At 35.5% G+C, this 26,927-nt stretch overlaps 2 protein-coding genes and 1 long non-coding RNA gene across 4 annotated transcripts; 1 reads left to right on the top strand and 2 right to left on the bottom strand.

Moving 5' to 3' along the window:
* Positions 1 to 5,464: 5,464 nt before the first annotated feature.
* On the bottom strand, positions 5,465 to 6,292 carry LOC110712073. Its single transcript, XM_021890493.1, has one exon. The coding sequence runs from the start codon at positions 6,290 to 6,292 to the stop codon at positions 5,465 to 5,467; it is 828 nt and encodes a 275-aa protein (XP_021746185.1).
* Positions 6,293 to 17,202: 10,910 nt separating this feature from the next.
* LOC110711892 lies at positions 17,203 to 18,898 on the bottom strand. Its single transcript, XR_002509452.1, has 2 exons — positions 18,273 to 18,898; positions 17,203 to 17,578 (listed from the first exon to the last, which is right to left on the bottom strand). It is a non-coding gene; the product is annotated as an uncharacterized LOC110711892 (long non-coding RNA).
* Positions 18,899 to 22,123: 3,225 nt separating this feature from the next.
* Positions 22,124 to 25,504, top strand: LOC110711970 (inactive leucine-rich repeat receptor-like serine/threonine-protein kinase At5g24100). 2 transcript variants are annotated; one of them, XM_021890412.1, is made up of 4 exons: positions 22,124 to 22,562; positions 23,861 to 24,127; positions 24,495 to 24,645; positions 25,140 to 25,504. In XM_021890412.1, exons 2-4 carry the CDS (start codon positions 24,005 to 24,007, stop codon positions 25,172 to 25,174), a joined length of 309 nt encoding a protein of 102 aa, XP_021746104.1. In that variant the 5' UTR covers positions 22,124 to 22,562; positions 23,861 to 24,004; the 3' UTR covers positions 25,175 to 25,504. The 2 variants fall into 2 exon arrangements, 1 of the variants encoding a protein (XP_021746104.1); XR_002509465.1 differs by having other exon boundaries at positions 22,131 to 22,562; positions 23,861 to 23,929; positions 25,140 to 25,501.
* Positions 25,505 to 26,927: the final 1,423 nt, after the last annotated feature.

Below are 26,927 nucleotides of genomic sequence, written 5' to 3'. Positions count from 1 at the left end.
TAACTTTATAATTTAATACGGAACATAATAATTTCATGCATTACATGTAATTTCATACGGGACTTAATAAAAATCAAATAAATATGTTGTTGTAAAAATGTAATTTCATACGGAGTTTAATAAAGTATGATTTCACACGGACATAATTAAATCATAATTTCACATAGAACGTAGTAAGATATAATTTTACGAAATGTAAATATTCATAATTTTATACGGAATGAATTATAATTTCATACGGAACATAAAATATAGTTTGAAAGTGTCAAACCACATAACGTACCTTGATCAACCACGAGCGATTCACAACTACTTCTCTAACTCACGAACACCCTACACATAATTATAACCTTAATTAATATAAGGCTAACAAATAAACGCAACAACTTAATTAAACTACCCTATATGTGCATGAATTAATTAAAATAATTTTCTATTTATAATTTACAGAATTTTTCTGTTTTTATAAAATTAATTTGTGTAAGTAATAATACTTAGAAAAATGATTAATAATATAAAACAAGATTAAGAGAAAGGAGGTATTGAAGGATGGTGGTGGAACCAAGGCAAGGGAGGAGCAAGCGGCAGGCAGGGGTGGCGGCTGCTGGTGGTCGCCGGCGGCAGCAAGTGGTCGCCGATGGTGGGCGGTCACCGGTGGCCGGAAAATGGGAAGGAGGAAGAGAGGGGGAAAACCGTGAGAAAGAGAGGAGGAAGAAGAGAATTTCTTGAGGTTTTTGGTGTGATTCTTGGGGTGCTTGAAAGGGGTATTTATAGGTGTTTAGGTGATGGGTTTATGGAATTTTAGGGTTTATAAATTATGGAAGTTTTTGAAAAATAGAAATTAGGGTTTTAAATATATGGAAGGCTATAATATTTATTTGATCATGAAATTCTATTTGGTAGATTTTAAGCTTGGAGTGCAAGTATGACATAGAATCAAATAATTTTAGGTTTATGAATTGAAGTAAAGGAATTTAAAGGATTTTATTTTTTTAATAAAATAATTAAAAATCTTTGTAGAAAAATCATGAATGGCCGAAAATATTGAGCAAAATATTACTCAATATTTTCGGACCTATTATGTTAGTTTAGGGATTTTGTAAAATAATTTATTTGTCAAAAATTAAAGATTTAATAAGTTTATAGATATTTGGAAGAATAAAATCAATTTTCTTGCTAGATTATTAGGGTGGCCGAAAATTTGGTCTATAATAAGGTATAAAAATCAGATATTTATTATATAAAATTTAAAAAATTATTTGATTATTTTAGGAAATCATTTTATTTCATAAAAATAATTAATTTAGCAAATAATTATTAAAAATCGGATTTTTAATGTATAAAATCCGAAAATATGCTTTATTAGCTTAGGAATTAATTTTATTTTATGAAAATACTTTTACTTAGAGTAAAATCAGATTTTTAATTGTAAAATTCGAAAATGATATTTATTTAGTTTTAGGAAATTAATTTTATTTCATGAAAATAATTAGTTTAGCAAGATATTAAGTAAAATTGGATTTTATTGGAAAAATCCGAAAATACTATTTACAAAAATCAAATTTTTAAATCCGAAAATGCCTCTAATTTTATTAATTAATATAGTTTTGTTTTATTATTTATTTAATCAAATTACTATTTATAAAGTTTTTAGTTTATCCATTTAATTAAAATAAATGATTTAGGCGCCAAAATTCAAATATCATTTTGGCTCCAAAACTGAGATACTCTTAAGTTAGAAAATACGTCAAAAATACGAGACTAAATACTCTTTAATTTAGAAAATACCTTTCAAAAATACGGGGTATAACAGTCTACCCCCCTTAAAAGAAGTTTCGGCCCGAAACTATGCGAAGTGATGAGGAAAGAATTTCTTCTTTGAAAATAGTTTTTAGTTAATTAATTTCATGCATATGCTAAACATTCTAACTAGACACAACCTATTGCTAACTTAGAGGGTTGGGAATAGGTGCGCGCGAAACTCTATCGCATTCTACCCCCCTTAAAAGAGTTACGCCCCCGTAACTCGACTACTAACCTCCAGAAACAAATCTGGGTAGCGTTTCCGCATCTCGGCTTCAGCTTCCCATGTTGCTTCTTCAACCTTGTGATTGGTTCATAACGCTTTTACAATTCTCACATCTTTGTTTCTTGTGCTCCTGACTTTAGTATCCAAGATTTTGACAGGTCTTTCTTCATAAGTCAGATTTTCGTCCATTACTATGTTCTCGGGTTGTAATACGTGAGTCCTATCAGGTATATACTTCCGGAGTTGGCTCACATGAAATACGTTATGGACCTTTTCCAGCTCACTGGGTAAGTTCAACCTGTATGCCACCTTTCCGATCTGTTGGGTAATTTCGTATGGTCCGATGTACTTTGGACTCAATTTTCCTCTTTTCCCAAATCTCATAACCCCTTTCATAGGTGACACTTTCAACAACACTTTCTCTCCTACTTGATATTCTTCTTCTCTTCTCTTTGAATCAGTATAGCTTCTTTGCCTATCTTGGGCTGCTTTCATCTTTCCTTGTATCAATTTGACTTGTTTAACCATGTCTTCAATCATATCTGGTCCAAGTACCATCGTTTCACTGATATCACTCCAACAGACTGGGCTTCTACATTTCCTGCCGTATAGGGCTTTGAATGGTGCCATCCCAATACTTGCATGGTAACTATTGTTGTAGGAGAACTCAATCAAATCCAGGTGGTCTTCCCACGACCCTTGATATTCCATTACACATGCCCTCAACATATCTTCCAATGTTTGGATGGTGCTCTCGGTCTGTCCGTCAGTGGCAAGGTGGAACGCCATGCTCATTAGTAGTTTCGTCCCCATTGCTTTTTACACACTTTGCCAAAAGTTGGATAGGAATCTCGAATCCCTGTCTGACACAATATTACTTGGCACCCCATGGTACTTGACTACATACTTAACATAGGATTTTCCCAATTGCTCCATGGACCAAGTATTTTTCATGGGTATAAAGACCGCTGTTTTCGTCAATCGATCCACAATTACCCAAATGGAGTCATTTCCTGCCTGAGTTTTGGGTAATACCCCAACAAAATCCATAGAGATGGAATCCCACTTCCAATTAGGCACTTCTAATGATTGGACCTTCCCTTGTGGTCTGCGATGTTCAATCTTTACTTTCTGACATGTTAGACATTTAGCCACAAATTCTGCAACCTCTCTTTTCATATTGGGCCACCAAAACATTTTTCTTCATGTCCTTATACAATTTGTCCCCTCCGGGATGCATTGAATAAGGAGAACTATGAGCTTTTTCCATCAACCTTTGTTTGATGTCTCCACGGTGCTGTGGGACGCACCACCTTCCCTTAAAACGAAGTCCACCATCTTCATCAATGGTGAAATCCGATACCTGCCCTTCACTCATTTTCTCTTTTATATTTTTCAACTTTTCATCCTCCGACTAACTGTTCTTAATTTCCTCGAAAATTGACGGTCGAATAATTAAAGCGTTCAACATCCGACTGACTTCTCCTTGCTCTACCACCTCCAAACTCATCTTTTGAAACTCGATACACAGTTGGTCCGGCAATATCATCGTATATATCGAGTGTCTTGACTTCCTACTTAAGGCGTCTGCCACTACATTAGCCTTACCCTCATGGTACTGGATTAGAAGCTCATAATCCTTGATGAATTCTAACCACCTTCTTTGTCTATTGTTCAATTCCTTTTGGGTGAAGATATATTTTAGGCTCTTGTGATCGGTGAAAATTTTACAAGTCACTCCATACAAGTAATGCCTCCAAATCTTCAAAGCAAACACTATGGCAGCAAGTTCCAAGTCATGCGTTGGGTAATTCTGCTCATATGTCTTCAGCTGTCTTGAAGCATAAGCAATAACTCTTCTAGCTTGCATCAAAACACATCCTAACCCAAACTTTGACGCATCGCTGTACACTTGATACTCCTTACTTTCATCAGGTAATGCCAACACAGGGGCTGTTGTCAATTTTTCTTTTAGGGTTTGAAATGCTTCCTCACACTCAGGAGACCAAATGAACTTACAATCCTTTTTCATCAAATTGGTCATCGGTCTCGCTATTTTCGAAAAGTCCTTTATAAACCTTTGATAATACCCGGCTAACCCCAGGAAACTCCTCACCTCTAACATATTCTTTGGGGTTGTCCACTCCTGTACAGCTTGGACCTTAGCTGGGTCAACCGAGACTCCTTCCTTAGAGATTACATGCCCCAAAAAGGCCACTTCCTCTAACCAGAACTCACACTTAGAGAGTTTGGCATATAACCGGTGCTCCCTTAACAACTGTAACACTTTCCTCAAATGGTCTTCATGGTCCTCCTTACTACTCGAGTAAACCAGAATGTCATCAATAAATACCACTACAAACTTGTCCAAATAGGGTCGGAAGATTCGATGCATCAGATCCATGAACACTGCCGGCGCGTTTGTCAACCCAAACGGCATTACTGTGAACTCATAATGGCCATAACGGGTCCTGAAGGCAGTCTTAGGAATATCTTGCTCTGCAATCCTTAACTGGTGATAGCCCGACCTTAAATCTATTTTCGAGAATGTTCCTGCTCCCTTTAACTGGTCAAACAAATCATCGATCCGGGGTAGTGGGTATTTGTTCTTTACGGTGACATTATTCAACTCACGGTAATCAATACATAACCGTAAACTCCCATCCTTTTTCTTCACAAACAATACTGGAGCTCCCCAGGGTGAGGAACTGGGTCTAATGTATACCTTTTCAAGCAAATCTTCCAATTGGGCCTTTAGCTCTTTCATCTCAGCTGGGGCCATTCTGTATGGAGCCTTGGAAATAAGTCAAGTTCCAAGAACCAAGTCAATCGTGAATTCCACATCTCTTTCTGGTGGCATGCCTGGTATTTCATCGGGAAATACATCGGGAAATTCTTCCACGACAGGTAATTTTGTATCACTCTTCCCTTCTTCACCCCTTATCTCTTTGAGGCTACACATGAATAACGGATACCCTTTCTTGAGGCACTATTGAAGTTGTAATGCCGAAATAACCCTTATTCCTTGCCTTTTCCCTTCCTTCCTATAAGTCACTCTAGTCTTTGCTGGGTCGTAGAGCGTGACTTTTTGTGCTGAACAATCTATCTGGGCTTTGTACTTTCCCAACCAGTCCATTCCCACAATCACATCAAGATCTTTGAGATCGAACTCAATTAGGTCCGATGGAAACTCTACTTCTGAAATAGTTAGGGGTATATTCCTAAAAAGTCTAGAACACTCCTTAACTTCCCCTGTTGGAATAGCTACATCCAAGGAGACTGACTCTGGACTTTCTAACTGGAGACTTTCTATTATTGTCTTAGAAATAAAAGAGTGTGATGCACCCGAATCAAATAAAAATTTCACAGATAAAGAACGTATAAGAAAAGTGCCAATTACCACATTATTGGAAGTCTCAGCTTCACAGCTATTTATTACGAAAATCCGTCCCTTAGAAGTGTTTCCACCATTGCTGATTCCAGTGTTCTGGGCAGGTCCGCTAGTTTGTGGGGGTTTTGGGGATTCCGTCCATCCTGAACCTTCCCATTCTTCAAATCTGCTTCCTTCTTGAAACACTCGTACTCTCGGTGTCCCAATTTTTGGCAGTATTGGCATGTCACTTTATTGCCTGCACAGTCCTTCCCTGGGTGATCCTTCTCACATCTCTTACAGAAGTAACTTCTCTTATTTCTCTCCTTGTTCTCTCTATTCTCACCACCATGGTTTGAATTTCTCCGAAAATTCCCCTTAAAGTCCCTCTTATCCCCATGGTTCCCATTCCCAAAACTCGCATGGTTCTTAGGCCTCTTATCGCTCCCTTGGGGTTGATCATTGGACTTTCTTTTCTCCCCTGACATGCTCCCTAGCTCTCTTCCCTTGATTCCATACAAATGGGCGGCTCGGCCATACACCTCATCTAGACTCTCAAAGGTTGCCCCACCCAGTTTTCCTTCCAGATTCCAAGTTAACCCCTGCTCGAACCTTTGAGCTTTAATAGCCTCTGTTAGTACTACTTCCGGTGCAAACCTCATCAACTCTATGAACTTAGAATAGTACTTACTCACAGTCATAGTTCCCATCCTTAAGTTAGTGAATTCCAAACATTTCTGTTTCCTCAAATGGTCAGGATAAAACTTTTTGCTCAAAGCTACCTTGAAATCCTCCCAGCCAAAATTAGGGTCTACCATCAATTCTTCGTTCTTTTGGGTCCACCATAAGCCAGCTTCTTCTTTTAAGTAGTATACAACATTATTAACCTTCATATTGTCTGGACAGTTGATTGCATCAAACAACTTATCAAATTCTCGGATCCAGTTTTCAAGGCTAGCTGGGTCCTCTTTTCCTAAGAAAAAGGGTGGTTTGGTTGCAGCTACTCCCTTGAATACTTCACCAAAAGTATCCCCCTTTCCTGAACCCTTCCCTTGGTTTGCTACTTAGGTAATGTTTTCAGCAAGATCGGTTAGTTTCTTAAGGACCTTGCCCATATTGGAACCAGCTTTCTTATTCTTTAACTTTAAAGACATATTTTCCTGATGTTCACATTTGAGAGAAAGAAGAAAAAAATTATTAATTTATTCGTATACATAAACATAGAAGAAATCAAGCAAATACTTTATTATTATTACTAATTAATATTCGAGTACACTTTATTATGCATATAATTTATTGAAACAATCATAAGATAAATCATTTATTTGATCCCTCCTCTTCTACTGGGTCGAACTCTTGATCTTCATTGCTAGCCTTCTTGTTACCATTGGGCTCCTTCAAGTAGGTTGGTACATAATCACTGTAGTTTGGGGTTTAGCTTGACTTTGGGTTTGGGTTTCCTCGAGGGTTTGGGTTGTTGGGTTGTGGAGGAGGTGAAGAGTTGGAACTAGAAGATGATGAGAAGTCATGAACTCTAGGCCTTTTTAGAATTCGGGCTTTTGTTCGAGGTTTGGATGTTCACATGGTATAGGTACATTGTACTGGGAAAAGTGGGAAGGATGAGGGTAGTTCTTACGCCGTCCAAGTGGTGGAATGGATTCATCATCAGAAGAGTCAAAGTCTCCCTCATACTTCGGGTAAGGGAAAGGAAGTTGAGCATTTAGATAGCGGAGTTGGTCAACCTCTCTTAATGTGTGGTGAGGGGTAAGTTTAGGTGGCTTGACGGACTTCCTCTTAGGTTCATAGTTACGCTCCAAATAATGTAGGTCATTCTTAAAATGTGTCAAGGTGGCTAGCCATTTCCCTTCATGGTGATGTCTCTCATTCCAAAGCCCATCCTCCTTAATCACATCCCCATACTTCTCAAATAGAGGGTAGTACTTCTTAATCTTGGGTAAGTGGGCTAATTCCAAAAGAACTAGCCAAGGGGGTTAGGTGAAGACTTCAAGATTATACTTCTCATAGTAGTGTAGAGCTAATACTGTTATTCCAGTCACAAAGTCTCCCAGGTAAGTTACCCACAGCGTCGGGGAGAGCCTTGCCTAGACAGAGAGGCGTACCCATTATAGGCCTCGTTATGAGAACCCGAGCATCCTTTTCTCAATCATCTTTCCAAAGAAGAAAATAGGGTTTTTTTTTTTGAATAAAAAAAATGCGAAACTCTATCCTATATGCCTAACTTAAGTCTACCCATCCAATTTAATTATTTCAACTTTTAATCTTGTTTTAAGACCCGACAAACTGTTACCACTTTGTAACACCCCCAAATCTCTCTCTACGTAGATTGTAGAAAATACGTATAAATACCGTAGAGATAGACTTGGGCGTATTACCGCCGCGTAATAATGCAAGGCTTATACCAAAAAAAAAAAAAAACTTTTGCAGCAGAAAGCTTTATTCTTTATTAAATAAACCATAGTAAAATTTGTTCATAATTCGTGACATAAAATGACTCAAACTTTACCTAGCTAGGTGAAATTCCCGTGGACTCCCGTATGCATCAATCAATTTCCACCTGAAATATTCACCTGTTTACCATAAATGGTAACCAGGGAAAAGCAAAAACAAAAGCACGTATTAGCAAAATATGCTAAGTAAGTCATGTGTAAAATAAGTAAAACTTAACTTAAATCATTCACGTTTAATTTATAAAAGAAATACCAATGCCGTATTCAAATAGAATTTTTCCAATCCGATTCTTTTAATACAAGTTAAAAACTCAATCGATTCATTTTAAACCAATTCCTCACTAAGTGTGCACACCCCCCAAGTGGTTTACTTTATAATCAAAGGCCAAACTTGAGGAAAGACTAGGTCATGCAAAGTCCATAGTCTTCTCTAATATATTCCCTAAGTGGGATCCATAATACATCGATTGATTTGCATAAAAGCTCCTTTTTAAAAATCCGTTACAATTGCATCAAAATAAATTTGTAAATCTTTTCCAATCATTTCCAATCACAATCCAAAGCCTCTTTTAATTTAAATCCGAAAACATTAAATTCAATCCGACATAACTTCATAATTTAATACGGAACATAAAACATAATTTCATGCATTACATGTAATTTCATACAGGACTTAATAAGTTATAATTTATCAAATAAATATGTTGTTGTAAAAATGTAATTTCATACGGAGTTTAATAAAGTATGATTTCACACGGACATAATTAAATCATAATTTCACATGGAACGTAGTAAGATATAATTTCACACGAAATGTAAATATTCATAATTTTATACGGAATGAATTATAATTTCATACGGAACATAAAATCTAGTTTGAAAGTATCAAACCACATAACGTACCTTGATCAACCACGAGCGATTCACAACTACTTCTCTAACTCACGAACACCCTACACATAATTATAACCTTAATTAATATAAGGCTAACAAATAAACGCAACAACTTAATTAAACTACCCTATATGTGCATGAATTAATTAAAATAATTTTCTATTTATAATTTACAGAATTTTTCTGTTTTTATAAAATTAATTTGTGTAAGTAATAATACTTAGAAAAATGATTAATAATATAAAACAAGATTAAGAGAAAGGAGGTATTGAAGGATGGTGGTGGAACCAAGGCAAGGGAGGAGCAAGCGGCAGGCAGGGGTGGCGGCTGCTGGTGGTCGCCGGCGGCAGCAAGTGGTCGCCGATGGTGGGCGGTCACCGGTGGCCGGAAAATGGGAAGGAGGAAGAGAGGGGGAAAACCGTGAGAAAGAGAGGAGGAAGAAGAGAATTTCTTGAGGTTTTTGGTGTGATTCTTGGGGTGCTTGAAAGGGGTATTTATAGGTGTTTAGGTGATGGGTTTATGGAATTTAAGGGTTTATAAATTATGGAAGTTTTTGAAAAATAGAAATTAGGGTTTTAAATATATGGAAGGCTATAATATTTATTTGATCATGAAATTCTATTTGGTAGATTTTAAGCTTGGAGTGCAAGTATGACATAGAATCAAATAATTTTAGGTTTATGAATTGAAGTAAAGGAATTTAAAGGATTTTATTTTTTTAATAAAATAATTAAAAATCTTTGTAGAAAAATCATGAATGGCCGAAAATATTGAGCAAAATATTACTCAATATTTTCGGACCTATTATGTTAGTTTAGGGATTTTGTAAAATAATTTATTTGTCAAAAATTAAAGATTTAATAAGTTTATAGATATTTGGAAGAATAAAATCAATTTTCTTGCTAGATTATTAGGGTGGCCGAAAATTTGGTCTATAATAAGGTATAAAAATCAGATATTTATTATATAAAATTTAAAAAATTATTTGATTATTTTAGGAAATCATTTTATTTCATAAAAATAATTAATTTAGCAAATAATTATTAAAAATCGGATTTTTAATGTATAAAATCCGAAAATATGCTTTATTAGCTTAGGAATTAATTTTATTTTATGAAAATCAGATTTTTAATTGTAAAATTAGAAAATGATATTTATTTAGTTTTAGGAAATTAATTTTATTTCATGAAAATAATTAGTTTAGCAAGACATTAAGTAAAATTGGATTTTATTGGAAAAATCCGAAAATACTATTTACACAAATCAGATTTTTAAATTCGAAATTGCCTCTAATTTTATTAATTAATATAGTTTTGTTTTATTATTTATTTAATCAAAATACTATTTATAAATTTTTTAGTTTATCCATTTAATTAAAATAAATGATTTAGGCGCCAAAATTCAAATATCATTTTGGCTCCAAAACTGAGATACTCTTAAGTTAGAAAATACGTCGAAAATACGAGACTAAATACTCTTTAATTTAGAAAATACCTTTCAAAAATACGGGGTATTACAAAGCTTAAATCATCCAAAAATTGATTTTTGAACAATTTTAGGTGTTTCTTTATGCTTAAAATTAAATGAGCTATGTCATTAATTAACTTTGCCAATATGCAAATTAATAATGGATTTGACAAATGGGAGTTGGAAAAATAAATTAACCATCCAATGATAAAATTTTCCAACTTTCATACTTGTGTAAAATAACAAGATTACATCTTCCAATATGAAGATTAATCAAAATTTTACTCACAAGTATATGAACTTCATGGATTTTAATCAACCAAAATGAAAAATCCAAACTTTGTTCAATATGGATTTTAGGGTTAGAGTTTCAATCATTTAAACCTTTAAAGATTAGAACTTAAACATATTAGGAACTTAAAATTACACATTCACATCAAACATTCACACATTATTACAATTAATTTGCAAAATTTGTGAAAAACAAGTTTATGTGAAAAATAGCATATTAACTTAAGCAGTAATTAAAACTCCATAATTATGCTTAAGGATATTAAAAATAGCAGTAGATTAGGGATGCAATAATTCATTTAATCTAACCTTGTAATGCTTGCATTAATCAAGGCTTAAAAAGATTTAAAATTTTCGTTGAAAAACGAAAAACCCCAGAAAAAATGAATTTCTGGTTCGAATTTGTTTTCTGGACAGCCCTTAAATAGGGTTGAATATGTTCTAGAATGTTGTTTCCACCCAAAAATCACTATTTTTGAGCCAAAATCTGGGTTCGACAGCCAAATCGATAAAAATACGAGTTTTAAAACTAATTAAAACGAGCTTCTAATCTAATTAGAAAAGCAAAACCAGAAATAAAATCTTACTTTAAAACACCTCAATTAATCAATAATTGCAAAAATTAAAAGGAGCGTGGCTCCGATACCGCTGTTGGGTTTTGTAGTGACCCACACTACGCGGAATGAAACCCGCCAAGACACGCCCCCATAATAAATGCAATTAACAAGCAAAACATAATTAAAGACACAAGAAAGGATAAACGATTATACCTTTGACGCGTGCTTAGTTCAACAATAAGCTCTTACTTGAGCCACGAAAATACGAGGCCTCCAACGGGATCGTACCCTCAAACCCGACCCGAGCGTCCTAAGTCTCGAAGGTTAGTCGAGACCCGGACAAATAAAACTATGAGTTTTACGAATCAAAGGTTTACTCAAATCAAGAGTTGCCTTTTTAATTCTACTCAAGGTTGTTCTTTCCAAATACCCAAGCTTTGGTATTTATAGGGAAATGAACCCTTGATCTTCATTTCCCAACCAATGTGGGAGAATGAATAATTTTGATAATTAATTTAATTCCAAAATAAATTAATAATCAAATCAATCACAATGCAACAAGTGTCAAGGGGAAAGAGAGAGTTAGGTGAGGACCATGAGAGGTGGGGGAGACCATTGCCTTGCTCCCCAAGGCTTTGCCCAAGCCTTGGTCCCCTCCCTCACAAAACCGGCATAGGGGGCTGCTGGGCTAGCATCCAGCTAGCACGCCAGCTAGCACCAGCCCAGCCAGCAGCCTCGCATCCCAGCCAGCATATGCGAGCTGGCGCTGGGCGATGCTTGTGCTGCTGGTGCGTGCCAGTGCTAGGCGCTACTAGCTGCTGGCGCTGGTGCTGGCCCTTGCCTCTCTCGCCATCGCACACGCACACCCAGCATGCGAGCTGCTAGCGAGACACGCATGCTGGGCATCGCCTCGCCAGCCACACGCACAAGCATGCGAAGCTTGGTGCTGTGATGGTGCGATGGCTTGCATGCACACGCACTGAGCGAGGCTCATGCTACTGTTGCGATGCTCTCCACGCACACGCACACACGCACTGGCCTAGCCATGCGATAGTGTTGTACTTGTGCGAGGGGCCTGCGATGGTGCCTAGCACCCCAAGCACGCATGATGCGGTGCAGTGCCATGCGAAGGCACGCATATGCGCAACCATGCTGCTGCGATGGTGCGAGGCACACACGCACACGCACATGCGCCAGTGTTCAGCACTGCGATGGCTGTGCTTGGTGCGTGTGGCCTGCGATGGTGCAGCCATGTGCGCCTATTTATGGTGCTAGGGCTGCGATGGCGCCTAGGCACCCTTGGCACGCATGGTGCCCCTAGCACACCATGGTGCGCCTAGGCTTGCGATGAGCTAGCCTAGCCTAGCTAAGGCTATGCTCGTAGTTGTTGCTTGTGATTTTGTGACGCTCGGCCTCGACGCCCTAGGCTCGATATCCGATGTCTTTGTTCGTAAAACTCGACGACTCATTAAATCCTTCGGATTGATTCGTCGTCTCGGATCGGTTGTTCGATTGGGTTCGACCCGAAGGGTTCAGTTAAGATTAAGCTGTAAAATTAATTATACCTTAATATTACTGATCGAAAGCGGCCTCCACCTAGGCATTCCGATCACTTGACCTTACTAAAGAATTAGCTCTGTAATAATTCTGAACCCTCTATAAGAATAATACACTTGTTGGATGGACACCATTCCTTTCATTTTCAAGGTACTGTTCTACATTTAGCTGTTGGTCTGGAGCTAGTTTTATCGTTTGATGTAGTTAATTTGGTAATGATAAGGAATGTAATTTTCCACCATTCTTTTAGTGAGCGCTGATATGGAGTTTGAATTCCAATTAAAATCAGTTAGTAATGATAGGGATTGTAAACCTCCACCGCCTTTTCGTCAGCGATAAGAATGGTGGTGGTGGTGTGGGTGGCTGGCTAAACTTTTAGGTTTTTTCTTTTTTTTTTTCTCTTTTTTAACTAATAATATATCGACACGTGGAATTGAGGATCCACTTAACGGATTCTTGGACAGAATCTATTAAGTGGTGGTAAAATCAAATTTTTGAAATTTTTTATGTTAATTTTTTTTTTCTACCTTATAAAAAGTTTGAGAAAGCTCTTATAAATAGTGCATGGATATTTATATCCCTAAAAATGTTCTTTTACATATTTGCTCCTATTGAATTCAAAAGCGTTAAGATTGTCTCTAGAATCACCAAAATTGATTAATTATTTGTGTTTATTTCAATATTTAAAGCATCTTTTAGTCTCTCCATTTATTTTATTTTTTTTTCTATTTGGAATGTAAACACTATTTAATACAAAGTATTCTAATTAATTTCAATATATATGGAATACAAAATTTACGAAGTATATAATTGTATGAGGACTTGTTTAATATATTCAGTTCATCTCAATAAGTATTTAAAATTACCCTACAAATAGATATAATAAAATAGCATGCAAATATACATAAGGCATAAAGGTCACCAGTAATAATTCTCCTCAAAAGGTTAGTTATGCGCGTAAGAATCCCTAATTGGTGTTAAAATACTCCCTCTATTCTTTTTTTTTTTTTTTTTTTTTTTTTGGGCATCACTTCGGATTGCACGGAATTTTAGGAGAGTAATGTAATATTGTGAGTGGGTGAATAAATTATTATAGTAAAAGTAAGATGGGGACCATGAAAGAGAAAGTATGTGAGAGAGGATAGATATTTTTATTATTTAAGTGGGGACCATGGAAGAGAGAGAAATGATAAATAATTTGAATGAGGTTTAAAGTAAGAGAGGGAAATGATAAAATATATTATAAAGTTACCAAATTAAATATGGAAGTGATGCTTTTAAAAAAGGAAAAATTGAAAAAAATAATCTCACCTTTACTTGACTTGCTCAAAACGAGTCAACCTTTGCGTAATCTGGGAACAATCCCACCTTTCACCCCTATTTTCTCAAAACAAGCCTTTTCACATATGACTTGTTTAACCGATTTTTTTATTTTTTTTCCCTTTAATCTCTCTCCTCCCACCTTAACCACCACAACACACCACCTTCAATGGCAGCCCCACCCCCAGCGCTATTCCCTAGCACCTTCCACCTCGGAAACCCCGCCCTCCATCCCCGAAACCCTACCTAACTACCCCAAAACCCCAACCAGCCCAAAATACCCAACCCAGCCAGCCCAAAAACCTTATCACCTTCTTCAATTTCATAATCATTGTTAACAACAGCAACACCATTACTTTATTCTTCAATAAATTTAAATCCAAAATCCAAGCATATTCTCTTACAACCACCTGATCTCATCATTATTGAAGCATGAGACACTTAGCCATGGCAGAAGTCTCAATTTCTGGGTTGGTTTATTTGGGGTGGAGGTGGAGTTTTTGGGTTAGCTCGGGTTTTAGGAACGGGTTCGAGTAGCCATTCAGGCAAGGTAGCGCTAGGGGGGAGGGGGGAGCAAGTGGCCGTTCAGCCAGGGCGGCAGGCAAGGTTGTTAGGATCGAGATCCTACCTTGGATCGATGGGGGGTGGGGGGTGGGATCGAATCGATAGAATCAGATAGTAGGATCGTGGGATCGAATCGATAGAATCGGATAGTAGGATCGTAAGATCCTACTTAATAACAAATAATATTATATATTATGCTATAAATTGACTTAAAAACATTTCTTCTAAGGGGTTTCAATGCTAAAAGACATTGGTTTGCTTAAGAAATTTCGATCTTCATTTAGCTTTGTCTATATGGTAGTGACACAAGTTTAAATTGATAAATTATGTGCAAATTTGTCAAGAATGAGACCTTAACTATGACAATTGCAAGTTGTCAATTGATAAAATCATATTAATATCTCAGATTCGCTAATTTATTAGTGATAATTATTGAATACATTAAATTTAGGTGCATATAACCTAATGAGTAATAAAAAATATGTCAAAATAAATTAAAATCTCATATTATAGTGAAATGTTGGATAGGATGGTAGAATCGTAATAAAATCGTAGGATTGTGTTGAGATCCTACCATTCATAATTAATAGCGGAGTAGGATCGTAAGATCCTACAAACTTTAAGATCCTACCAAAGATCTGGATCGATCACACAATTTTGGATCATAAAATCGTAGGATCTTAAGATCCAGATTGGGAAACAACTATGGCGGCAGGCGGAGTGTAAAACCCCGAATTTTTATACGTATACTAATTTAAAATATTATTTTATGACGTATTTAAATAATTTGAAATGAATTATTTTATGGTAGTTCAATAATTTAAAAGGTCAATTTTAGTTAAAAAGCCACTTCTATTTATTTATTTGGTTTTGGAAATATTTTACTTTATTATTTAAAAACTTTGGGAAACTTTGAATTTATAAAGGAATTTTAAATTCAAAATACCAAGTGGAATGGGAATGGGAACCATTAAGGGTAAAAAGGGAAATTTAGTTAGGAGGATTTTGAGAGAGAGTATAAATACCCACCTTATGAGCAAATTAGACTTTGTCCAGGATGGAGAATACCCAAAGGTAAACTCTCTTTCTCTCTCCTCTTATTTTTCTTTCATCCTTAATTTCCCCCCTCTCCTTCACCTCACACTCACGGCACACACCACCAGCACCACACGGAGGCCGGCTACCACCACCGCCACAGCTGGCCGCCGCTAGCATGGAGCAGCAGCAGGAGCCGCGGGAGGTGGCGCACCGACCACCCTCCCCTCCATGCGGTTTGCGTGTTTATATATAAAAATAAAAAAAAACTCTTCTCTTTTGGTTTTAAATTAATCTAGCTTTGATTAATTATTGAATTTGGGTGTGTGTGATGATTTTATGGTGTTTTAATAATGATTAATATGCACATAATTTTCAAATTTGGTTTTGAATGAAAAAGCCCCCAATTGATTAGGTTTCTAAATTGATGTTTATTAATAGAATTTAATGGTGGTTGATTAAAACTAGTGAAATTAGTGTTTTTAAACTAAATTACAGCAAGTTTAAGAGTTTTTATAATGCTGGAATTTTAATGTAGAGGCTAGAATAAAGTTTTCTTGAAGGGATTTTAACTACCCATTAATTGGGAATAAAAGTAGATGGTTTTAATTAATTTTCAGCATGTTTTAGAAGGTTTTAAAAGTATTTTAAAGAGTGTATATTTTGCTGAAAATTTAATATAAATAGGTATTAATGTCTGTTTGTAATTTTGGGTTGTAGGAGACTACCAAGTGAATGATTTCGTATAGTCGTGGCGATTTTGAGATCATATTCGAGGTACGTTCTCATACTCGCTAATTTATTAAATGTTTAGAAGCATGCTAAGAGTTGTTTAATTAATTCCAAGTTAGTATCATGATAGGTATTGATTGGAATTGTTGGTTGGATTGATTTTGGTGATTGATTTGTGAAGCATGAATTATTTGTAGTGAATTATTGATTGGAATTAATTATGATGGTATATTGAATATGGACCACACTTTTATTATTGGAATGATTGAAGACATATTTAATTAAACTAAATGTTTAATTTGGTTTAGAATATAAAAAGGGAATTTTACTATGGTTCATATGATTTTTATTGATGCTATAAGCATGGGAATTGAACTAGTAAGTGTCTTAGTACACAGAATAAAATAAAATGCGGTGCCTAAGTGCACTTATGGTGTTCTAAACACCGAGGGATACACTAGTGGAAAAAATGACATCTGCTACAGTTCTTTTTGGGTTATTTGCTACGGTTTTAAACTGTAGAACTAGTGGGCGTAGCGAATAAGGAAAACTATTTGCTACGGTTTTGAACCGTAGCAATTTTAAGTTTTTTGCTACGGTTTTTTTAAAAACCGTAGCGTTTTTGCATTTTTTGCTACGGTTTTTTTGAAAAAATCGTAGCCTTTTACTATCTTATGCTACGGTTTTTTGTTTGAACCGTAGCAATTTTAAGTTTTTTGCTACGGTTTTTTTAAAAACCGTAGCGTTTTTGCATTTTTTGCTAGGGTTTTTTTTGAAAAAACCGTAGCTTAGCCTTTTACTATCTTATGCTACGGTTTTTTGTGTGAACCGTAGCAATAAGTGGCCTGCAAAAAATAATTTTTTTTTTTTTTTTTTTTTTTGCATTATTAAAGCTTAATAAATGATGATTGTATGACATATAGAAAAAAAAATTCATAGAATTAATCTTAATTATACAATGTAAACTTTTTACAAATAAGAGAACTTTACAAATAAGGCTTGCAGTCTATTCAACAAACGAAAACAACAACAACATCAACTTTGGACAGCAACATATGGACTTTAGACAGTTTGATCGAATACGAACACAAGCATGCTCAATCATTTCACTAGTAGAAAAAGGTAAATAGGCACTGGCCATTCAAAACCGACTTAGGGCACCACAGAGGCAGAACAGCAGCAGCACAGAAGTGGCAGCAGCATCAAAGACAGAAGCCGCATCAATGTCATGATGCATCAACTGCAATACATTGCCTAGCAAGTTGAGCAGTGAGATAGGACTCATAACCTGCAACTGCAACAATGCACCGACTTAGGGTCAAAAGTAACTATCTTATACTTTAGCATATTATAAAAGTATAAGCCACCTCTTTAAGGTCAATTATCCACTCTCAAATATATACAATAACTACTGAATACAATGATGAAGCATGCAAGTTTACAGCAGTTCAACAAAGATCATGCACACAAATACACACACACATACAAGGGGGGAGGGGAGGTAAAAAGAGAGAACTCTGATCAAATATATCAGTCATTTGTACAACCTCAAAAAGATTGGATCCCTAATAAAATGCAACATCAGATTCCAGAAAAATGAAATCAGATATCAAAATTCAGATCCACATGATAAAGAGATCAAAGAATATTGCAAATATATCCTTACTTTGGGTGTAAGGAAAATAAGAGCATTAACTCCAAAAAAGGTCAACAATGATCAAAAAGGTGATAATATTACTCATTGTCCTTTCAGCCTTGAATTGCCCCTTGCCAATGACTACATGTTCAAGCCTCGGCTAATCGGCAAGCTTGTAAAATGTAGATAATTTCAAGTACAACTCAATAGCCAAAATCAATCACTATCAATAGCAGGGGAACGAGAATCATATGCACAAAGACACCTAAACGAGCAATAATCAGATACGATCCAAGGTATTATTGACTAAAATTCACCACTAGTATAATAGAGCTCAAGAAATTCAAAGTACCTGCAACATTCCACCCTGTAGAAAGCTGTCCTAAGAAGGATAGCCATGAAATACCTGCAAAATACTTATAATCTGGTGGCCAAATACTTAAAATCAACAAGCTGGTGGGGAAAAAAAGAAAGAAAGAAATTAAAGCATTAAATGATAAGAAGGCAGAAGCAACTGAACAGAATAATTAGCAAAAGATCGGCGGCAAACTTTGAGTACGCATGAAACTAATCTCGGGGGAGATACTTTTTTTCTAATCAGAAGTGAACATATCATTTCATAAACAGAATGCTAAAACTCCTCCAAATTAGAAAGAAGTTCCCACTATTTTGTATGAGAACATGTTCATAAATATTTGCTACAGCTAGCTTAACTGCAACCAGAGTACAAGTTCATTCGTCGAATCCATTGGAGAATAAGGTGAAATCTGACTCAAAACATGACATCAATCTCATCTCTCCCCTGACAATCAAACCTCAAAAGCAGTTGCTTTAAACTTAAATCAACCAAACCTAACAAAACAGGATCTCAAAAAACAACAATAAAAACAAGGGATAGAAAAAAGGAGAGTGAATTGAGGGGGGGCTAGTCTTCAAATATAAAAACAAGGGTTTTGGTCCCTTTTTTGGGGGGCACGGTAGTTTATAAATGCTACGGGTTTTAAAAACCGTAGCATTTTGATTTAACGGATTTTACATTAACCGCAGCCTTTTCTTTGTTTTTTGAGGTAATTTCGAAATTACTAAAATATTGCTACGATTTTTATATTAACAGTAGAATATGTAGGGTGGTAAAAGATAATTTTCTACTAGTGATAGGATTTGCGGTGCTTTAAGCGCTTAAGGTGTTTCAACACCGAGTTGGTTTAAAAAGGGTTCAGCATTTAATTGTATGTGATCACTAAATATTCAAGAATTGAATTTGAATGTTTGATTACTCGGATGATTTATGTTGATTGATTGTGTTGTGGATTGGGAGTCATCACCAAGTCTAAAATAAATAAACAACGTAAAGTGAAAGAGATTACGCACCAAAACTCTTGCAACGTATATACCTCAAGTATGAACATATGGGAGGGAGTCATGTGACTTTATATTTGATCATAACTTCAACTGGGAGTACAGGACGCTGTATTTTCCTTTTATTTTTATGCGCAGGACATCCGTCACTCATAAGTGACATTTTTGCCTACCCAGTTAGCTTCTGTTGTAGTTTACATCAATTTATTTGGGGCAGGGATTTGGTGGGAAACCTGTTTGATGCGTAATCAAATTAAATAAGCAATTTATTTATTCATTAATTGTGTTTTGTGTTGTGTGTTGTATGCTTGTAAACAGGTACAACAAGGTAAGTTGTGTGATGCTAGGATGAAAGCATGTTAGTGTATAATGTTTACGCTTATGTACTCAGCATTGTTGATTGTGTGTTTGTATGTTTGTTTGGCCTTGTCTTTATCTTGACCCTACAACGAGCCATTTCTAATGGCGAGTAGTGGGGACAAAGTTAAGAGAATCTTTTCAGATGATGAAGCATATTTATGATGGGCATGAGTGAAGAGCGAATCTTGTTTAGTTTCCATAAGTATATGATGTGTTTTAGTTGCTTTGATTATTATTTATATTTGATTCTGAGACTAACACAATGTTTTAAATACTTAGTTTGGTTTTGAAAAGGGCCTACAGTGGTTCCAAGTTGTAGGTTGACTTCGTTTGACTTTGATTTAACTTTTAAGTTTGATTTGTTTGAATGGTTTTAAAGTGAAACTTCCGCTTTTTGTCTTTGATAATTGTCTTAGCCGTTATCACGGTGGCGGTAATGTCTTAGAATTTCCTATTTCGTATTTTGAAAAAAAGAGCAAAATATGTATTTTAAAGGAAAGAAATTTCTAGGTTGTTACAAAGTGGTATCAGAGCCAGGTTGAGATTTTTATTACCACCAAAGCCAAAAACGTGTTTTAAAGTATTTTGTTTTGAACTTGGCCAAGTGTTTATTTAATGAGTAATTTTAAAAAGTGAGTAGTTTTATTTTTCTTAGAGAGGTCCGAAATTTTTTTTTTTAATTTGGAGAAATTCAAAATTTTTTTATGAGGGGTGTCCGAATTTTTTTTTTTTTTCGGTTTGGCCGAAAATTATTGCCTTATTTAGGCTAATTTTCGAAAATTTTAAAATAAAAAGAGAATCATAAAAATATTTTTAGTTTATTCGTTTTGCATGAAAGCAAAGGATTAAGGTACGAATTATGTGTTAAAAGTTTTAAAAGCATGTTCGTGAGTTTGGGTAGGAAAGAATTTGGGGCATATAAGTTAGAATTATTCATGTTCTTGTATGCATTAATATTTAGGTGCATTAATATTTAGGTTGTGATGTTTGATTATGTGAATTGGATAATGTGAAAGCATGTAATTATGTGATTAGAAATAAGTAAGATTGTTTGATTAAACATTAAACCTAAATACATGCAAGAACTGTGTTATTTTATTTTTCTTTGGGAAGGGAATATTAATTCTTTTCTAAGTCTTTTTCTTTACAGGATGCTGATCTTTCCTAACAAACACTCTCAAATTGGAACACTAATTAAGAAAGACTATGAACGTCCCTTTAATTATGTTAAGAAAATATGCTTTTATTGTTCACACCTGAGTGATGTCCTAGGAGACAAGCAGTATGATCTTCCTGATCGTGTTTCAGCCATGATAGTTTACTGTCTTCCCGATGAACCCTCATATCTAGCTGTTAAAACAAAGTTTGCTGATTTCTACTTGCCTGGGGACATCCCCAATTATTCTAAATATAAAGATTATTATGGACAGTGGTACCCAGACTACAAATATTGGTTCTTACCTCGTTCGAGTTGAGAAATATCACTACGAATGCTTACATATTCCATATCCAAATTATTATTATGATAACCCAACAGGGAATAATTCCCCTTCTACTAGCAACCAATCAGAAAACACTTCCCTATCATAGGGTAATCAAGCTGGAGCAAATGGAGAGCAAGAGGAAGGAAAACTAATGGATGAGAGTAACCATACTGTTGATAGTTCCATTATGGAAATCTCAAATCCAAATCCACCCACAACCCCAGTCATTATTGACATTTCATCTGACGATGAGGAAGATGAAGAGTTTATTCAAGTAAAGCAAAATCCCAAAATCTAGAGACACCTGAACCAATGGAGGAGGAAGATGACCCTAAATTCGATCCTGGAAGCTACAAACAATCGAAAGAGAAGAAGGACAATGTTCGAAAGGACTAGATATTTGTAGTTTCATTTCTTTATAGGATTTCTAGTTTCATTTCCGCAGTTATAGCTATTTCATTTCCAGTAAAGTAATAAGTGACATGGCCACAGTGAATCAATAAACCTATTGATTTGCGTAGGTTATTTGAACTCATTTCATTTTTAGTTTCTAGTCATTTCCTTATTCAGCAATAAAATTTATATTCATTTCCTTGTCAAATGATTCATTTTACTGCCAAATAAGTCATTTCATTACCAAATCATTCATTTCATATCACTACTCCAACGAGCCATTTCTTACTCAAATATTCCAATAATTCATTTCCAAACTCTGGGGAACCATGGGAATTATTTTTTATTATTGTGATGCTTTATTAAATGTATGGTTAGTTAGCAATAAAAAATGTGGTGATCAAGCTGCAAAATTTGGGAGATTGTAATGTTGTAACCTCAATTTGGTAGCTTAAATTAAATGTGTATGTATGTCTGGTGCCACTAGTAGAAAAACATAAATGTGCACCGAAGAATGAGCACCGATTCTTGGAAACCGGTGGCCTAAAATACAAATAGCATCGGTTAACCGATGCCCCTTGATTTTTTTTATTTTTTCTACACTGCTAATACAAAGAGCACCAGTTAACCGGTGCCCCTTTATTTTTATACATTTCTAAAACACCTAATTTAATAACCACGCCTCACTCAGTCATTCTCCTTTTCCTCTTCCTTCGTTCCCCCTTTCTCCCCTCTATCACTCCACCGCCACTTCTTAGCTTCCCCACCACCATTCCTGAGCTTCCACCACCACCCCTTTCACCGCCAGCCCACTTTATCTCTCCATTTCTTCTCTTTGTCAGCTCTCGTTCTCTTTCTCCTTCGAAAATCAGCGTCAATTTTCAAACCAAATACAACCATCGCCGCCGCCGCCGCCTATTTCTTAAATAAACAATAATGGAGGTTAGAGTTTGTGGGTGCGTTTATTTCGAATCAATTGGATGTTCGTGCTTCTTCAACAACAACAAATACAAATCAATTTCGAACAAAAAAATCAGAAATTTGAGGTTAGGGTTTCTAATTTATTTAGCTTTGCGTTATATTTTTGTCGAATTACTTCTAGAATTGCAGATTATATTCGAGAATCGTTTTTCAATTCCCTAATTCAAGTTATTTAGGGTTTTGATTTCAATTAATTTTCAATTTTTGATGGTTAATTTTTTTATTATATTTGATTCTTGTATTCAACATGCAATTGAATTTGGGATGTCCATGGAGCTAATTTTGTCAAAGTTGACCAGGAGACTCTTTGATCTCATCCTTGTATCCCTTTTTCTCTTTACTCTCGATTTAATTGTTTAATTTCTTGATTTGCTTTTTTTTTCATTATTTATTGATTGGATGAAATAGTTGTTTTTTTTTTTTTGGGGGGGGGGGGGGGGTTTAACTTGAATTTTAATTTGCTTAGGGTTGATGTTATGGAAGACTTGAAAGTGTTGTGTTGTGGAAAATTTCTAAGTTGGATATTGAAATTTGACTGTGGTGGATATTGGATTATGAGCCAGCAATTTCAGTCTAGTGATTTGCCTGACTCTTGTATTCAACCTGATTGTCATTGGTTTGGTACGTTTTTTCTTACGAAATTGCTGTTATTTTTGTATGCAAATTTGATATAATTTCAATAATTATTGAATTATTAAGTTTGGGGATTTGGAAGAATTGAATCGAAGTATTTGATTGAACGTGAAATTTGTCAAATTGCATAGATGATGATTGAATTGGTTGATATAGTAGATTTGGGGTTTAAAATCAGATTATACAACTCAGTTTTATTGCGATGATCTAGGGTTTTGTTAATTTGTTTCAATAATTGCGATTGATCTAGGATTTTGTTAATTTGAGCTTTTGGAATTGTGAATATACAGAATATTTGAATTATGGGTACACGGAGTATTTGACTTGTGAGTATACAGAGTATTTGATACTTGATTCTTGAATTTCAGTAGTTTGATTTGTGGATGTAATGTGAATATTGTATTGGTTGTCATTTAATTTAATTTTTTAGGTATATATTTTTTTGGGAATATTTTGATTGACTTCTTGATTGTGGTTTTGATCAGTTTTGGGTTTCTTTTGATTGAATATGAAAATTAAATCTCATTTGGTAGTGGATAATGGTGGATTATTTCATTATATTTTGTTTCTAGTTTGTCTTCTTATATTGCCTTATTGTACCATAGTTGTTGAGTTTCTTAACAAGTATAGCTCAGGAATTAAAATTAGGTTTTGGATTGATTTTCTGAGTTGTGTTTTTGCGTTTGTCGAATGACTTGAAGCTTGAACTTGTTGCCTTGCTTCCCTGCAGTGCACCCTTGCTGCTGCTACTTTTGCTCTGCTGTAGCTGCTGCTTTTGCTCTGCCGAGATTAGGGGCAGGTGTGGCTTTAAGCCTATGTTTTTATATTAATTTATACTTGTTGCCTACAACTATGACTTTAATATCTTCTGGAAATGATGACTTTGTTTGGGAGTATTCTTGCTGAAGCCATTGACAAGATTGGGGCTAATGGTGTTATCTCTATTGAGTCGTTCTCAACCTCTGAAACTTACATAATTGTTGAAAAGGGAATGAAGGTCTGTGCTACTTCTGTATTTTACTGCCATAAATAAAAAATGTTTAGTGCACTAGTTCCATTAGAGGAGAGATAAACTGATAGCTGGCTGTTTGTACTCTGTATCTCTCTCTCTCTCTATCTCTCTCTCTTGTTTTGAAGGATATAGTTGCATACATTGAGTCATCCTTGAACTTGGTTTGATGGGAAGTCAACTAAATAATAATTTCTTTTGAGCTTATAATATGGATCAAGCACAAATTTAATTGCTTTCTGGTTCATTGGAATGTAACTTTTATCATGTACTTGATCCTTTGCTTTTTTTTTTTTTTTTTTTTTTTTTGGTTATGAAATTATACGAACTTATTAGAGTATGTTTTTATTCTCAGGAACTGTACAATAACAATATCAGGGGGCCAATACCTAGTGAGCTGGGTAATCTGACAAATTTGGTCAGTTTGGATCTCTATTTGAACAGTTTCAACGGTCCAATTCCGCCATTCCGGAGTCTGTGGGCAGGCTATCGAAGTTGTGCTTTCTGTATGTATACTAATCCCTTGCCTGACAAATTTATCCAAGGACTTTACCTTATTTACCTTTAACATTTGTATGTGTGTTGAATGTATGCATGGCCTTATTATGTGGTCCTATGCTATCTTTCTGGCTTTCTGCTAGTTGTTAATGCCAGAATGCAAGTTGATATGGCTTTCACGGCTGCTCTTGAATAATTGATTATGCCTAGCTATGGAATATTCACTGGGTATAGAAAAAGGGGTTCTCTTAATGCTTGTCAATGACTTCTTAATATGTTTTGAGCGTGTGTATTGAGAGGATATTTTGCTGTTTGTTTGTGTTTTTGTTGTTGTAGACTCTATAGAATGTTTTCATCTACGATTTTTTTTTTGATAATTGTTTTTATTTTGTGATTTGGGTTTATTCTTTTGATTTGGGTTTGTGTTATTTTTGTTGTTGATTTATTTATTGTTATGAAAAGATTGGTTAGTAATGTGGGATTTTTTTGTAAAATTTGACAGGTTACATATGGATCTGTAATCAAATTGGTGCATGAAATAACAAAATTCAGGCTACATTCAAGTTGCTTTATTCCCTAATATGGACGCTGCATTCTCTTTAGTGCTGCTGCTTCGGTACTGCTGCTGTTTAGCTACTGTGATGCTGCTTTTCTGCTACTGGGCTGCTGCTATATATATTTTTTTTCTTTTTTTTTTTCAAGTGTAAAATTACAGGTTATTAATGAAAATTATCGATTTCAAGTATATTATGTATATCTATAACAGTCTGGTGATAAATTCAGATGAAAAAAAGCTAAAAGAAAATATTTAGTGCAAAAAGTAATGAATTATATTTTTTGTAAAAGTGGGTACCTATTATTATCACCGGTTAACCGGTACCAATAACAAGTATTCCCACCGGTTCAAAACCGGTGCGAATGTTTTACATTTTAGGCATCCCCCAATTCTAGACCGGTTCAAAACCGGTGCGAATGGGGGGTTTTTAACCGGTGCGCATTTGTGTTTTTCTACTAGTGTGGAAGTTAGTAGGATGGGTGTCTAACTTGAGATCTAACCATTACCATAATTAATAAAGACCCCTCGTTTTAATTCAGGAGAAGAAAGACGGCAGGAGAAGGTAGGAACTACAATGATGGAGGAGGTGAGCTGAGTGAGGTGGTAAGGTAGTTGGCAGTGGTCGCCCAACAGTTAGCAAGGAACTCAACCAACAATGGGGATGCTCAGGGAGAGTTGTTAAAAAAGGTGGCACAAAGCAAGCCACCAACCTATCAAGGCGAATCAGACTCAACAGTGTTAGTAAATTGGTTAAGGGATTTTGAGAAACTGTTTAGGGCAATAGGATGCCCAGAAAATTCGAAAGTGAGTTGTACTAGCTATTACCTTAGGGGAGAACCTGACCTTTGGTGGTAATAAAATAAGGCTACCAATAAGGCACTACCTGGTTTTAATTGGACTATGTTTAAGGAAAAGGTTAGGGATAAGTTTTACCCTAATTTCCTACAGAAACAGAAATCTTAGGAATTTTCTAACCTAGCAATGGGAGACATGTCAGTCACTGAGTATTATACCAAGTTAATTGAGTTGTTGAGGTTTGCCAAAGAGACTGTTTCTACAGAAAAGGCGAAAGCTAGGAAGTTCGAGAGTGGATTGACTACTGATCTCCAACTGAAATTGTGTGGACAAGTGTTTGAAACCCTGGATGAAGTTTATGGTAGGTCTGCACACCTCTATGCTTTAGAGTTGAAGAAGAAAAATGAGTTGGCTGAGTTGGAAGGAAAGGAAAAGAGAAAGGAGATGGGACAAAGCTCTGGAAACCATCAAGGTAACCAGAACAATTTTAAGTAGCAGAAATACCGCCACAACAATAACAACAGTAACAACAACAATAACTTCCATGGTAACAACCGTCAAACTAGGGAAATAACAAAGGACCAAGGCATTATTACTGTAAGAGGTGTAGGAATGATCACCCTGGTAGAGACTGCGACGGTGACTTGGTTACTTGTCGTGCTTGCAACAAATTGGGCCATAGGGAGTATGAATGCTTCTCTAAGGATCCTAATCAAAACAAGCAGGGCAATAATCAAGGAGGGGCTTAAAGGAATTTTCAAGAAAGCAATAACTATGCAGGAAACAAAGGGCCACAACAAAATGGGGTGAAAAGCAACAATAATGGGAATAGTCAGGTCAAAAGTGGAGCTCCAAGAAAACTAAATGTGATAAGTAGGCACGAAGCTGATACCACGAAGTATGTTATTACTGGTACTTTTTCTATTAACTCTATTCATG

Source organism: Chenopodium quinoa, unplaced genomic scaffold, assembly GCF_001683475.1.
Source record: "Chenopodium quinoa cultivar QQ74 unplaced genomic scaffold, ASM168347v1, whole genome shotgun sequence".
NCBI lineage: Eukaryota > Viridiplantae > Streptophyta > Magnoliopsida > Caryophyllales > Amaranthaceae > Chenopodium > Chenopodium quinoa.
This window is presented reverse-complemented; position numbering and strand designations above follow the sequence as displayed.